Genomic DNA, 15,134 nt, shown 5'->3' with positions numbered 1-15,134 from the left:
TTTGAAAAACGGTTAGTATATATATTTTATTTTATATTTACCCAACTTTAAAAATGTTCCTTTAAAATTTCCGGATTTGTGAAGTGTTTTGCTGAAAAAGTTTGGGAAACCCTGCTCTAGTGAATCAAGATTTTTATGTTTTTTCTCCGAAATCTTTCAATGCATTGAACTTCGTGGTTTCATATACTAGAAATTTAAGCTTAATACTTTATAATACGTGAAATTTAGTGAAAATCCGTCAACCGGCAGTGATAGTTTACTCTCGTTCGCTTTTTCTTCTACTATTTTTTTCGACCCTTTAAATATGAGTGCTCCTCATATTTAAAAAATTCCAGAATAAATTCCAATATAATTCTTGTATTGATGTCATGTAAAATCAATTGATAAAAAAAAATTAACTAATTTTATAGACCGAAAGTGGAATTTTTTCTCTTAGAAAAGTAAAAAATGTTTTTTCCATCTTACTGATCGTATCGAGCTAAAAAAACTATATTTGTATTATTTATGTAACTTAAAGATAATAAGGTTTTGAATAGAATTCATAAGACGGAAGAAGTAATTTTTTTTAAAACAATATTTTATTAAATGATTTTGACCTTTTAAATTATTCCTATCTTCTTGACAATTTATGTTTATAATATTTATCTATATATCTATATATAAAAATTAATGTCTGTGTGTATGTGTGTGTGTGTGTCTCGAATAGGCATGTTCGGAAAGATTACTGTGAAAAAAAAACGGCAACGGAAACGGGAAAAACGGGAATGAGTGTCATTGCAACGCAATAATTTCAAATGTGTTCGCTACCTGCGTTTTTCCGACAAATGGGAACGGGAACGAGAATGGGAACGGGAACGGGAATTGCATGCATTATTATGGCATTGCAACGCATGCCGGGGTTCAGCTAGTACATATATAAAAATGAATGTCTGTGTGTTTGTGTGTCTCGAATAGACTCCTAAACCACTGAACCGATTACGGTGGAACTTTCAGGATTTGTTTTATGCATGTCCGGGAAAATTACTGTGAAAAAAAAACGGGAAAAACGGGAATGAGTGTCATTGCAACGCAATAATTTCAAATGTGTTCACTACCTGCGATTTTCCGACAAATGGGAACGGGATCGAGAAAGGGAACGGCAACGAGAACGGGGACGGGAACGGGAATTGCATGCGTTATTATGGCATTGCAACGCATGCCGGGGTTCAGCTAGTAGTGATATAAAATAAATAAAGTTTGGGGTGGTCACATCCAATTTTTTTTACATACTTTATAACTAATTATATTTTAACAAACATATACATATCACAGTGCCTTCACAGGCTACTCCAATATGACACTGGCCAGAGAATCTTATCTTATATAATATATGAAACTGAAACGGCGTCTGTAATTCGTTTCTGATTAGCTGGATTGGTCAAAGACATGTGTTGGTCGGTCGTTAAATAATATTACTTTTTTTCGATTCAAATATACATACGTAGGTACGTATATAAATTTAATAACAAAAAAACAATTGAAGATTTTTTCATGGTTTTCATTTAATTTCCATTTACCGAGCGAAGCCGGGTGGCACCACTAGTATACAATAAAATACTGCAGATATGAAAGACAATGAATTAAAAACCCCTCATCGGTCACCCATTGCAGATTTCATTCGGCGATTAGTGAATTTATATAATAAAAGCAAATATTAGAATATGGAATCTCTTTTAATGGCTTTTGAAAAACTTTTATACATATTGTTTGATTTTTACTTTATCTATGTACGTAGTAACAATAGATGAAATTTTTTGATCATGCGAAAATTCGAACTCGAGATTTTGACTGATTCGAACTCAGAATCGATCACTGATCACGTTTTCATGATCTAGAAAATATGTGTGTGTGTGTGTGTGTGTGTGTGTGTGTGTGTGTGTGTGTGTGTGTGTGTGTGTGTGTGTGTGTCTGTCTGTGTGTCTGTGTGGGTGTGTATTTTGGGGATATTTTTAACACCGTTAGTCCTATCGAACTGAAACTTAGTATCGGTTACTGAAATTCTTATCGACACGACGTAAATTTTTTTCAAATTTTTAAGTTGACCGGAAATGGTACCTCGCCTTATAGGTGTCCTCTTTTTTTAAGTTTTTGAATTCAATTATCTCCCAAACCACAAATTGAATCGGACTGAATTTTTTTTAAATATAATACAAATAATAATTTTTATAACCTCATATTTTTGAAATATTTCTATCTGAACCGGAAGCAGTACTTTTACTCTAGAGAATCGAAGTTTTTTATGTTTTTTTCGGAAACCTTTTGGTTTATTGAACTGAAATTTCATATCTAGAAGTTTAAGTTTAATACCAAGTTAATTATAATATTTTACTTTAATTATATTCAGTTTACTCTTGTTCGATTTTTCTTCCACTATTTTTTTCGACCCCTTAAACATGTGTGTTCGTCACAAAAAAATTAAAAAAGTATAATTCTTGTAGCAATTTGATGAAAATGAAAAAAATTATTAAATTTTATAAACCGGAAGTGGGATTTTTTTCACTTAGAAAGGTTGAAAATGTTGTGCCCACTACTCTGTCCACACCCCTGAACGTATTAAGCTGAAAATTTATATTTCTATCCTTTATGTACTAACTTAGAGCTGGTAGGGTTTTGGTCAGAATTCGTAAAACGGAAGTAGTATTTTTTTTAAAAACAATATTTCATTATTTTTTCATTATTTTATTTTGACCTTTTAAATTGTTTTAAGCTTCTTGATATTTAATGTGTATAATAAAAATAGTGATTTTAAGTAAAAATAAAAAAAAAATTACTTAATTTAATGAACCGGAAGTGGGATTTTTTTCCTCGTAGAAAAGTCAAAAATGTTGTGCCCACTACTCTGTCCGCACCCCTGAACGTATTAAGCTGAAAATTTATATTTCTATCCTTTGTGTACTAACTTAGAGCTGGTAGGGTTTTGGTCAGAATTTGTAAACCGGAAGTAGTATTTTTTTTTAAAACAATATTTCATTATTTTATTTTGACCTTTAAAATTATTTTTATTTTCTTGATATTTAATGAGTATAATACTGATAGTGATTTTTAGTAATAAAAAAATTTGAACAAAATCTGACAACCAGAAGTAGATCTTTTGTTTTGTGCAAGTTTCCATACATTTGCGCTCAATTTGTATCGCTATCATAGTCATCAGTTCAATATCGAATTTTGTTTTGTAACCTTCTTATATTCATCAAATACATAGATAAAGTCATGGGTTGGTTACACCCGAATTTTTTTTAGTGTATTAATAAAGTCGAGTTGATTGTCCCATTCTTTTGGAAAGTTCGTTAACATCTATAGTGTATATGTATGTACGTTATCCACGTGTACTGCCACGGGTTTGTTCAAATGGAACTCGTGTTTGTGTGGGCTTACTTCGTACTTTCATATACAATTTTTATTCATTTTATTGTCAAGTTCTACATTCTTAATTTACACTTCGAGACAGCACCTCGCCTTAGGTCGTCATCTCTATAAACTATCTCGAATACAGATTTTTGCAGTTCACTAAAACTGCGTTGGATTAGATATCAAAACAATATACATACTTCGGAATAAAATTTGGTATGAATTTCTTTATATGTATTATACATATATTTTATGTACATATAATACATATAAAGTATCATATATTTTGATTTATTACGACCTTTCTTCCGATCTACATATTATGTACATACATACATATCTTACATCCAATCCAATTTTGTTGCCTCATTGTCTTTCCAATTTCTTCATATTTTCTACTGTAGTCGAACCGATTAGGACTATACTAACGTAAAATGTACATGCTATCTTATTCACCACCCACCCACTCGTTTTACAATTACGTTTCGTTTCAGTTTCGCATTGCATTTTCGTCAAGAAATACGACATTGCTCGTGCGTATAATTTGACTTTTATTTTTTATTAGTTTAGAGTTCGTGTTTCGTGTTTTGAAATATTTACAGTTTCAGTTCCGAATCCCGATGCCTATTTCAGTTTCGGTTCCCGATACCTTTTTTCAGTTCCGGATCCGGATTCCTTTTTCATTTCCGGATCCGGACTCCTTTTTCTGTTCCGGATCCGGATTCCTTTTTCATTTCCGGATTCGGATTCCTTTTTCTGTTCCGTATTCGGATTCCTTTATCAGTTCCGGTTCCCTTATATATATATATATATATATATATATATATATATATATATATATATATATATATATATATATATATATATATATATATATATATATATATATATATATAAAAAATAAAATCGTTGTGTTTCTTTTCTCAATTCAATTCTTCAATTCAATTAATTTCTGATTGCCTTCAAATAAATTTAATAAAAAAACAAATTAATGTTTACAAATACCGTGCGAAACCGGGTAAAACCACTAGTAACAACATTTTAAAAAATCATCAAAATAATATAATATAACACACAAAATTAATAAAATAAAGTTGAAAACACATAATAAAAAAATGAAATATCTGTTTAATAATTTGATATCAAACAGTATAATAAACAATATTTTTAAAAATCATTGAAAGAGTATAGTTAAATCATCAAATTTATACGAAGATTTATTAATATGAAAACATCTGTTTGAGATGAAGCTTCCGATATATAGAAGCAAATTTCTGATGTTCTGTTATAATCTTGTTTGGAACATTGTATCAGATAAAATATAGACATTATTGACGTAAAAACAAAACTTCATCTAGTGTTACTACGTACATATGTAAATTTTTTTTTCGGCGAAATTTTGTTAGAGTTCGTTAAAGCATAATTTATTCCACATATCAAGTTCGATAACTATCATAGCCAATCCACTTAATCTGTCTTGATTCATTGTGGATATTAAATATTTTTTTATGAGCTTTAAGTTGCAATAACTTCTTTCACCACTTGCAACTGATATTGGCAATGTGAACAAAATTTAATATTCGGCCCAAAATTTAATGTCGTATTTAGTGGCGTAGTGTGAATTCCTGGTGCCCCCCGGAAAATATTTTAAGGCCCCCCCCATATATTAATATTATTTACTTACAGCAAAATAATTTATACCTTTTTTACGTATCGGTATATGTACCTATATATCGAAGTGCATTAATAGTTTAATCTGGACGACCAACAAGCAGTGCAGAATCTGTTTAAAGTAACTGATGGTGAATTTTCCTTAAAAACTTCCCACCTGTTAATGGTTTCATTAATCATATAATTTTGTATTATTGTTTAAAATTGAAAAAATATATCCAAGAATAATAGAATTCTCAGCACATAGGTTGAAGTGGCACTGACGTTCAAAAGATGGAAAAAGACGGCAGTCTTCTAGCCCTATTGGCATAGATCAATTACACAATGAGGATGAATTCATAATATGTATTAGAATGTATGTACATACATATAGTACAAACAGGTTGAAAAATAAGAGAAGTTTTTAAAAAAGTTATTTCAAAAAAAATACGGAACAAAAAATCAGTGAAAAAGGAGCGCTTCGTGGCGCCCCCCCGCACTGCGGGGTCTGCGGGCGCGGTAGCTACGCCACTGCGTATTGAATTATGTATATCACTACCCTTGGGGACATAATATGCACAGAACTGGCAACTCGTCTACAAAGTCCATTGCATTTATGTACATATATCAGATGACTCCGTCGGTTATTGATCGATTATTGTTTGGTCTATTCGCCTACACCTATTTTTCAATGTCATTGAAGGGTCGCACAACATCTTACATATGTAAGCAAGGGTTGAAAATGTGCGACACCAAACGTTTGTGTTTTAATTTTTTTTTATTTGTTTGTATTAATTTTATTTTTCCTTACACTAATTTTTGCCGCCCCTCAAATCTGCCACCCCTGGGCAAATGCCCAGTTTGACACCTCCTAGATCTGGACCTGCATTCCTAGTTAAATAGTCTTTGAATTGTGAATAAACAAAATTGAGTGCTACTTTAGTATGCGATCTACTTTTTTTTTTTATTTGTATCGTAGCAACGAAATGTTTATTACAATTTTTGTTTTTTCCTGCCGCCCCATAATGTTGTCAAAGCATTTCTATCAAAATATCGTCAGCAGATACATATCTCTTAACCAAATCTTAAATGAATATGGCTAACCTTAACTGAACTTAAACTATCCTGACCCTTAAATAAATAGGTGTTGGCTGCTAAGATATTTTTTTTTTTGTGAAAATATTGATGAAATAAAATTAAAGAAAAAGATATCTTAGCAGCCAAACACCTATTTATTTAAAGGTCAGGATATGTTAGTTTAAGTAAAGGTTGTCCCTATTCATTTAAGATTAGGTTGTTAGGGTCGGGATTATTCAGTATCAGTGTCACACGCGAGAACTGAGACAGTGAGACCACATATAAAAGTAAAAACGTGAAGGTATTCCAATGTTATTGTTTTATTTACATATGTATATGTGAATGTTGGAAATATTTTGCTACCGTAATTTTGAACATAAATTTCAGCAATAAAAGTATTTTTACGTAAAAATATAATTTACTGAAAATGTTACCTCTCTATATACCTACATACATACAGACTATACATGTAAGTATGTACGCCTTCACTTTTAAACTTTTGCTTTGATTTATTTCTATATTAAATTGCGAATTCAAATTACATGACCTATTTTGTGTGACGCACATATATAATATATGCACATATTAATGGCGTGCAATGAAATTCTACCTGTTTTAGTGACACATCCTTAAGAGGGCTGTACACCGGAAACATTAATTTTATTGCAGTTAATTTCTTTGATATATATATTGAGTGAATGCGACAATATATATATCAATATATATATATATTGAGTGAATGCGACAGTTGCGCTTCGACCAGATAAAACGTATTTTAAATTGACAAAATCAAGATTTCGTATTCTCCTATTTTTTCCTCCGAAACTGGTCCAATTTTTAATAAAATTTCAACATCCGTATAAGAAAAATATTTTCTGTGCAACTATGCGCGTATTTTTTTTTTAAATCGACCGTTAAATAAGCACGCTGGACTCTTTTCGTGGGTGTAAAAAAGAGGTGATTTTATTGATGTTTCACGGCTAAAAAAAATAAAACGATAAATGCAACTCAATGGTGGATTTCCATAGCATATTAAAAAATAGTTTCTCTAGTGCCATAATCGAGGAAGGGAGAAGTCTAAGGGCCGGGCCGCACCGCTCAACAACTTTGTTGAGGGCGACCAGACCAATGCATGCAGGTAGATGGGACATGGCTAGTGTGACCATTTACTTTTGTCCTCAAAACGGGACATCTACCATTTTTACGAAATAGTATGTGTATTCAAGAAAGCGCGTATTTTTTCATAGTTTTTATTTATTAATAAAAATAACAGGAATGTTTTTTCAACAGAAATCATTTTTATTACAAAATTCTTTCAGAGTTTCCACACGAACACAATAGATAAAAAAAATTTATATATTTTCACAATAACGCACTCAAAGTCTACGGGTAGACAATCTGCAACAGTTTTAATCGCATTCACACCCGATTTCTATCAATATTCTTGCGAGAGATGAATTTAGCTATGCATAAACATTGTTAGCACCTCGTCTTTTCAATCCGCCAAAATTGAATTTAGTATAATATCTCTACAAAATGCTATGACTTTTGAAGTCAAATTATTTTCCGTCAATACTTTCATTAAAATATTTTTATCTGCAGCGCGTTTATCGTATGTTTAACGAAGAGCTGAATGAGGTTGATCTATTACAACATCTAGAGAATCTTGACCGATTGATTCATTTCTTCTCCTATTCTATTTTTCCAATATTTCCAATATTTTTATACTTTAGTTTAGTTATGTAATGTGCTATTTAATCATATTATAGCTTTCATTCTTTTCCTTTTCATTTGTTTATTTTGTATTTACCTTTTTCATTTGTTTTATATTTGTAAATTTCAATTTCTTCTTATATTCTATTTTATAACCTTTTCCCAATATTTTAATACTATAGTTTAATTATGCAATGTTCTACATATTTTTTCATGCCTTTATTCTTTACTTTTTAATTTGTGTTCCTTATATTTATCTTTTTCATTTTTGTAAAAATCTTTTATTGGACTCGGATGTTACATATATTATTTATTTACTATTTGTTTTTTTATACGTATCTTTGTACATCCTGTCTGTTGATTTTTCAATAAATAAAATAAAAATTAGATAACTGAAAATAATATCTGAAGTTTCGCCCGCTTGGTCTTGAAATTCCAAAAGTTTGACTTGTACGCCTCCGTATGGTAAAAAGAAGCGAATTCAGAGTGGAAATATTTTCTTGGTTCCGTGGTTTGAAGCATCAGTTAATATAATAACACAAGTGCATTCGATCGACGAAGTTGCACGGTGCAGCCCGGCCCTAATACGTTGGTGTCCAGCCCTCTTAATTACGGCTCGGTATAACGTCATTTGGTATCCTGTCATTTGTATCCTGTCCGCGCTCAAGTAAGTACATAACACCGTGTGGCAAAAACATAGAGAGCTTCAAGTCACACTTACATATGTATGTATGAAAAATACAATAATTATATTTTTAGCATATAGTATGTAATCTTAAAGTTCCAAATTCTGAGTTGTATCATTTTTTTTTTAAATTCACATCAACGTTTCAAATATAGAAAAAAAGTCGGTGATGATTTATTAAACATCATTGCCATTTTTTTTTTCTTAATTGCATTTTAGTCTTCCAAATGTTTTTACAAGCTTTTTATTTTACCATAAAATTCAAATTCAATTTTTATATCAATACAAAGTTTAAAAAAATTTATCCAATTGTTAAACCAGAAGTCGAAAAGGCTATTTATTATACGTCAGCAGATGAAAAATTATATTAGGTATGTACATACATACTATATATATATATATACGTGAGTTCTTCTGGGTATATACATATGTATGCAGTGGTGTCATCCTTTGTTCAAAAAGGGAAACCCGTTGTTCCAAAATTGGGGTGACACCACTGTATGTATGTACATAAATACATTTTTACTATCTATGGACATATGTATTCAAATAACAATGTTTATTCAGTGGCATAGCTAGAAATTTTGGGCCCTCGTGCAAAAATTATTCAAGTCCCCTCCCTTTCCCCCTTAAGCGATTTTTAAAATCGTTTTTTGATACATATTTACTTAATCGACTTTAAAAATTCTTCTTTCTCAATCGAAGATTTGAAATATCACCAATAAGTACTTTATGTTCTATTGTCAATATTTGGTAATCTTCAATGACCAGCAGTGCGAGTTCATTTTGTCTGAATGGTCTGATTGAGTTTATTTTCTAATATTTTATAATCATTGATATATGTACATACATACAACGCCATAAAGTCATAAAGACTAGTCTTCTGATTTGTTTGCTTACAATCTCCAAATGATTGGATAGATTAATGACGGTCAGTCTGCAGACATCATTTAAATTCAAAGAAAAAGAGGGCACTCCATTTTGTATTGATAACTTCTCAGATTAACCTACATACAAGCGATCGATAAATTCAGATTCAAAGTACGCATGTAGGTATATATTTACATATGTATGAAGGTGGTAAAGTGTTTTTTTTTTTTTTTGTGGTTTCAGGGTCCATTCGGAAGCGAGAATATCTCGTACATAACAATCCACAATAACTCTAGTAAATATGAAAAAAACTAACACGCCCCAGAAAATTTCTATCGATGATCAAAATTGAATAAAATCAACAAGATCCTCTTTTTTTATTTTTATTTTGTAGTATTGTTCCGGGTAGTATTTTTGGGGTGGGGTTTTCGGCGCGGCATTGACGGGATTGTTCCGCGCGGGTTTGTCGGGGTCATATATATATACATATATATGTATGTATAGTTACAAATATCCCATGAAAACAGTATCAGTCACGTTTATTAATGAGAACTACGTTGTTTTAAATGTAAACAAGCATTCCGTAGGCTTAGCAACGTCCCTCGAAGTGTGTGCTGTACGTGAGCATTTGCGAGAATTGAAAATTTACTTTTACTGCATAGTATGAATTTTATTTGCATGAAAAACCTGGGCTTGCGAATGCACTTCAATGGCACTGGCAGCTTACGTACACAGTTTAGCAAAGCAAATTATTACAGAACGTAAAAGAGGTATGTAAAAATGTGGTGCGAATAGCACGTTTTGCTTCGGAGCACGCCCAGTATATATAATAGAAAAATTGCAGCCTTATTCGCAGTATCCACTCTTCTTTCTCGGTGTAAGGTTTGCAAAATCACTAATAACTAATAAGTTATTCGTTTTCATTGCGCCATTTTCGGATGTTTATTCGTTATCAATGGTCACTAATGCGAGATTATTTGGTCTGGATTGTTCGATTCAGTTTCTTTTGTAATATTTTTTTATATTTAACTTACCGAAGAATCTGTCAACACCCTAGCTATTGGAAAGGTATAAAAATAATATAAGCACCAATATTCGCGTTACATCTAATGTTTTTCAATTTCAGAATGGGTTGTTTTGGATCCACTAGGAGGAGGCCTAGCCGAGACGCAGATGAATGGTTCAACATGCCCGAAACAATTAGTAGGAAAGAACTGATCGATAACTGTATTAATCGAAGACCAGTGGGAACAACCATATTGAAGAGGGCTATGGTTGGTTCGGAATCTAGCCGAAGTACGTATAATTATTTTATAAATAATGGAATTACTGCCCAAAATTAGTCCATAGGAGCCGATAAGTCATATTCCAGTCCCAAAGATACATATTTTATTTCCAGATCTAATAAAATATATGAGCCGTTATATTTGAAGTCCACTTTTCTTCATTTCAAGAAATATTATTCAAAACATTGAAATATTTTGTGTTGAATAATATTTAAAAAATATACCGGTGGCCTGTAATTCATTTATTCTGCTTTTCCGAGACTCTAGACATATCGAATTAAAATAAGTGATAACAATTTGTGAATTAAGTCAAACAGAAACGGTGTTTTTGGAACTGAAAATTTGACTTCCGCCTCGTTCAAATATAGGGGTTCATAAATTTAAAAGTCTATGTAATGAAAGATAAATCTAGTATGAGTTATGACGTATGAAATTAAGATGGAGTGCATTTGGACGAGTGAATGCGGATTTTACGTAAATCAAAAATACCACTTTGCCTGAAGAAAAAGATCTTCGATCAATGTGTTTTGCCATTGATGATGTATGGATGTGAATCTTGGACAATGAACGCCAAGTTGTTTGATTGGCATAATGAGGAAAGACAGGAAACGGAATACGTGGGTGAGAAGTATGACAAGGGTTGTGGACATAATAGACACGTAGTTAGAAGAATGGACGAAAGGTGGATAAAATAAGTGCTAGAATGGTACCCGAGAGAACGCAAAAGGGTAAAAGGAAGACCGCCAAATGGATGGACGAAATTAAGAAAATGTGTGGGGTGAGATGAGAGTTGCGCAAACCAGACGAGTGGAAGCGTGTTGGAAAGGCCTTCGTCCAGGAGTGAATGGCGAATGGCTGTAGATGATGATGATATATATTTGTATCATATGCATGTTCATGTGTACGTAATAAACATCTATCCTTGTAATATTTGTTTTCAGTTGAAGGACACACACACATTAGAATCTTACAATGGAATCTGTTATCGCAGTGTAAGTACTAACACGAAGTGTAAAATTAGGGAGTACATACATACATACATATATACGAGTATTTACAATTTACATCCTATATTTTTTAAATGAATGAATGATCCTCATTATTAAATGATCTTGTTCTAGCTCTAGCAATTCACTGCGATAAATTCATCCAATGTCCACCCCGAGCGTTGGAGTGGAATGTCCGTAAATATCTTATAGTACAAGAATTGCTCAGATTTCACGCGGAAATTATGTGCTTACAGGTGAGTGTTCAAGTGGCAAGTTCGTCCTGAGTCTTAAATGAATAATATGTTTCACGTAATTTTAGGAAGTGGATCACTTCAATATGCTGAATAAGGTGTTGAAGACTCAAGGATACGAAGGATTCTTTCTGCCTAAGCCGGACTCTCCCTGCGAGTATCTGGATGACAACAACGGTCCTGATGGCTGTGCCATATTTTTCAATACTAAATTGTTTGAATGCACTGAGATGCAGACGTCCAAATTGAAGGTTTGGACTGTCACTAGCAACCAGGTAAATACTATCCAGATTATCTTACAATAAGTAGTATGTACATACTTATTACTTTTTTTATATCATTGGGATGTTTTTTGGAAATTTGCAAACCATTTTGCTTAAGCGAAGCATAATTTCCAGAAGCTTGGTCTGTGACAGTAAGATTTTACATAAAATTTTGTATGGAATCGTAATAATAACAAGAGACATCCGATCTACGCATGTACCTGTACGGGTCTCCCTCACGGGACCGAAAGTGAAATGCCCGAAAGCGCAAATATCGGAAGGCAAAGATCGAAAATCTATAGATCTTAAGTCGAAAGATAATTATTTTGAATAAAAACACCAATAATTTTTTTTTCTACCGCCATCTATGTTTAAAACTAATAAACGAACGTCAACGGTAAACGTCACCGAGTATCTCGCCGGGCAGATTTGAAAATCTTCTTAAACGATATTTTATCTCTATCGTAATGGCGGAGGATCCATTTACTTATATTGAAGACCAAAATGAGCAATATGGCAAAGTATGAAAACGATCGGATAAGAGGCAAACTTTGTCCTGAATTGTAATCGTAAGTGAAATGTAAAGGAATTATGTAAAAAAAAAGGGTCTCTCCCCCCGTCGTACATCCTCACTTAATTTGCGCGAGCAGGATACAACAGGAACAAGAGGAACAGGCTTTTCCTCCCGTATTCTGCGCGCGCACATTAAACAAGGCTGTATGACAAAAAGAGAGATAATTTCACCGCATGCCACTCATATATATTATATATATACATAGTACCGTTTACCATGCACCCTTTTTTTTTTGATCTTTCGTTTTTCGATCTTTGCCTTCCGATACTTACGTTTTCGGGCATTTCACTTTCAGTCCTATGAGGGAGACAGGTACCTAAGCATACGTCAAGTGATATCTAAATAAAGATTTAGATGTTTTCAACGATTCTGAACTTGTTATATGTAAATATTTACGCACAAATCATTTATTCTGTCCATATACATATATAAATCTAACTTTGAAAAAAAATGGTAATTATGTATGAATTTCCTTCCAGCAAATTGAACATTCTAGATTTTTCCAACAGCTTACATATTAGAAGTATAAAAACAAAGGTGCCTACATATGTATGTATGTCCACACATACACAAAAATGAATTGTTAGTGCATTTTTTCCAATAGTTGCTCTCCTATGTATTAAACTCATAATTTGAATGCAGAAATGCCTATGTTATATGCCACTGCTTGCACCTTTGCTTTTAAACCCCTCATATATTCGTTCAATAATCACTCCAACCCTTATTCCGGCTACACACCATCAAGTATATCGTATCTATATGTAGATCCAAGGGGGGTGTCATGAGCACCATGAGTACCCCCTACCCTTTGGACGATTACATACATGTGTTTTAATTTTTCCAAATTTTCATTTTAACTATCAAAAATGTATATATTTTTATACATTTTTACAAGTTTTTTTTATTTATATACATATATAATTATGTGTAATTTGAATGGTCCCCCCTTGACCATTTTCTGGATCCGCTTGTGGTCGTATCATGCAAACTTGATGGGGTGTGGCCGGCATTAGGTACAGAATACATAATGTTCTAAATGTGCAACTACATACATATGTACATATGTATAATTTGCCAATTTACATATGTACATGTGTATATACATAAAATGTATATAATCAAACTTTGGAGATGTGTATCGCTCAGGTGGCAATGGCTTTGAATCTGAGACATAAGAGGACACATGATGATTTCTGCGTGGTGTCCACTCATCTCAAAGCTCGTCAAGGTGCTTTGCTCACCCGCATACGAGACGAGCAGACTCGGGACTTGCTGAATTTTGCTCAGCGAGTCAGCAATGGACGTCCGCTTATAATCTGCGGAGATTTCAACGGTGAACCGGACGAGCCGTTCTACAAAACTATGCGAACCCATCAAAACATGGGTAGGTTGAAATTAAATGCGTAAAAACTTATGTGCATACACCTTACCGATTTATTTTTTACAGGTTTACAGTCAGCTTATGCACTCTTAATGAAGGCGAACTTCGGAACTGGAAAAAATAAGTATATCAATATTGCAAATTTTGAGTTGCCTTACACCACGACTAAGATTCGTGCCAGCGGCATAGAAACTTGCACCCACGACTACATTTTCGTGCATCCAAGGAGGTTTGGAATCTTTGGGATGTTGAGCATCCCAACAGAGGAAGAAATCGGAACGAACAAGCTGCCATCTGCCCATTATCCATCGGATCATCTGGCGTTGATAGTCGATTTGAATTTCTCAGGACGTTAAAATGGTACCATTTTCATACATATATTTACAATTGTGTAAACATTTGTCTCTTTGTTTGGGGCTGGAAATATTATACTAAATTTTAAGTATGTATTGGCGCATAATTAGCCTGTGAATTGTATATTATGTTAACCTATTTATTGCGTTTGAGCTAAAACGTAAAAAATGGCGTTGTCCTTGCTGCGATTATATATTTGCAAATGTATTTCTGACACTATTGGCAAAGCGAGTGTATTGGTGTTCATATGTATTTTTTTTTTAATTGTACATAAATATCCTGGTGCAATTTCTTCTTGTTTGATTTCAGATGCTATTTGATATTGTGACCGATGAATTGAGTTCTTTGAAGAATAATTATAACTAAAATTTTCATTTAAGTTTGTTTAACAGTATTAAAACGAATTTTTATTATTGTCTATTAATAATTTGACTGATTTAGGATGCGTTTATTGCAAATTTTAGCTATATCCTAAAATCTAAAAAAAAAAAAAAAAAAAAAAAAAAAACCCTAAAAAAAATAAAAAATAAAAATAAAACTCTACTATGAAATTGATGTATTTAAATTGTTCCATAGAAAATTAAATTATTATAATGTAAATTTAGTCGTACTTATTTGCGACATATTATTAGCCAAAGATTATAATAAAACATA

At 32.5% G+C, this 15,134-nt stretch overlaps 1 protein-coding gene across 2 annotated transcripts in view; it reads left to right on the top strand.

The window, feature by feature from the left end:
• cu (NADP/NADPH phosphatase nocturnin) overlaps positions 1 to 14,960 on the top strand; it is a 39,876-nt gene extending 24,916 nt beyond the window's left edge. The window contains exons 3-9 of one of the 2 annotated variants that reach the window (XM_077445737.1): positions 10,509 to 10,678; positions 11,610 to 11,660; positions 11,790 to 11,911; positions 11,977 to 12,183; positions 13,892 to 14,129; positions 14,193 to 14,486; positions 14,790 to 14,960. In XM_077445737.1, the coding sequence (XP_077301863.1) occupies positions 10,509 to 10,678; positions 11,610 to 11,660; positions 11,790 to 11,911; positions 11,977 to 12,183; positions 13,892 to 14,129; positions 14,193 to 14,482 (1,078 nt within the window). In that variant the 3' untranslated portion in view covers positions 14,483 to 14,486; positions 14,790 to 14,960. Of the gene's footprint in view, positions 1 to 10,508; positions 10,679 to 11,609; positions 11,661 to 11,789; positions 11,912 to 11,976; positions 12,184 to 13,876; positions 14,130 to 14,192; positions 14,487 to 14,789 lie in introns of both variants that reach the window. The other variant, XM_077445735.1, reaches the window with a different exon arrangement.
• The last annotated feature ends 174 nt before the right edge of the window (positions 14,961 to 15,134 follow it).

The sequence above is a fragment of the Arctopsyche grandis genome, chromosome 2, assembly GCF_051622035.1.
Source record: "Arctopsyche grandis isolate Sample6627 chromosome 2, ASM5162203v2, whole genome shotgun sequence".
In the NCBI taxonomy this organism is placed as follows: domain Eukaryota; kingdom Metazoa; phylum Arthropoda; class Insecta; order Trichoptera; family Hydropsychidae; genus Arctopsyche; species Arctopsyche grandis.
Note: the sequence above shows the minus strand (reverse complement) of the source record. Positions and strands in the feature narration are given on the sequence as shown.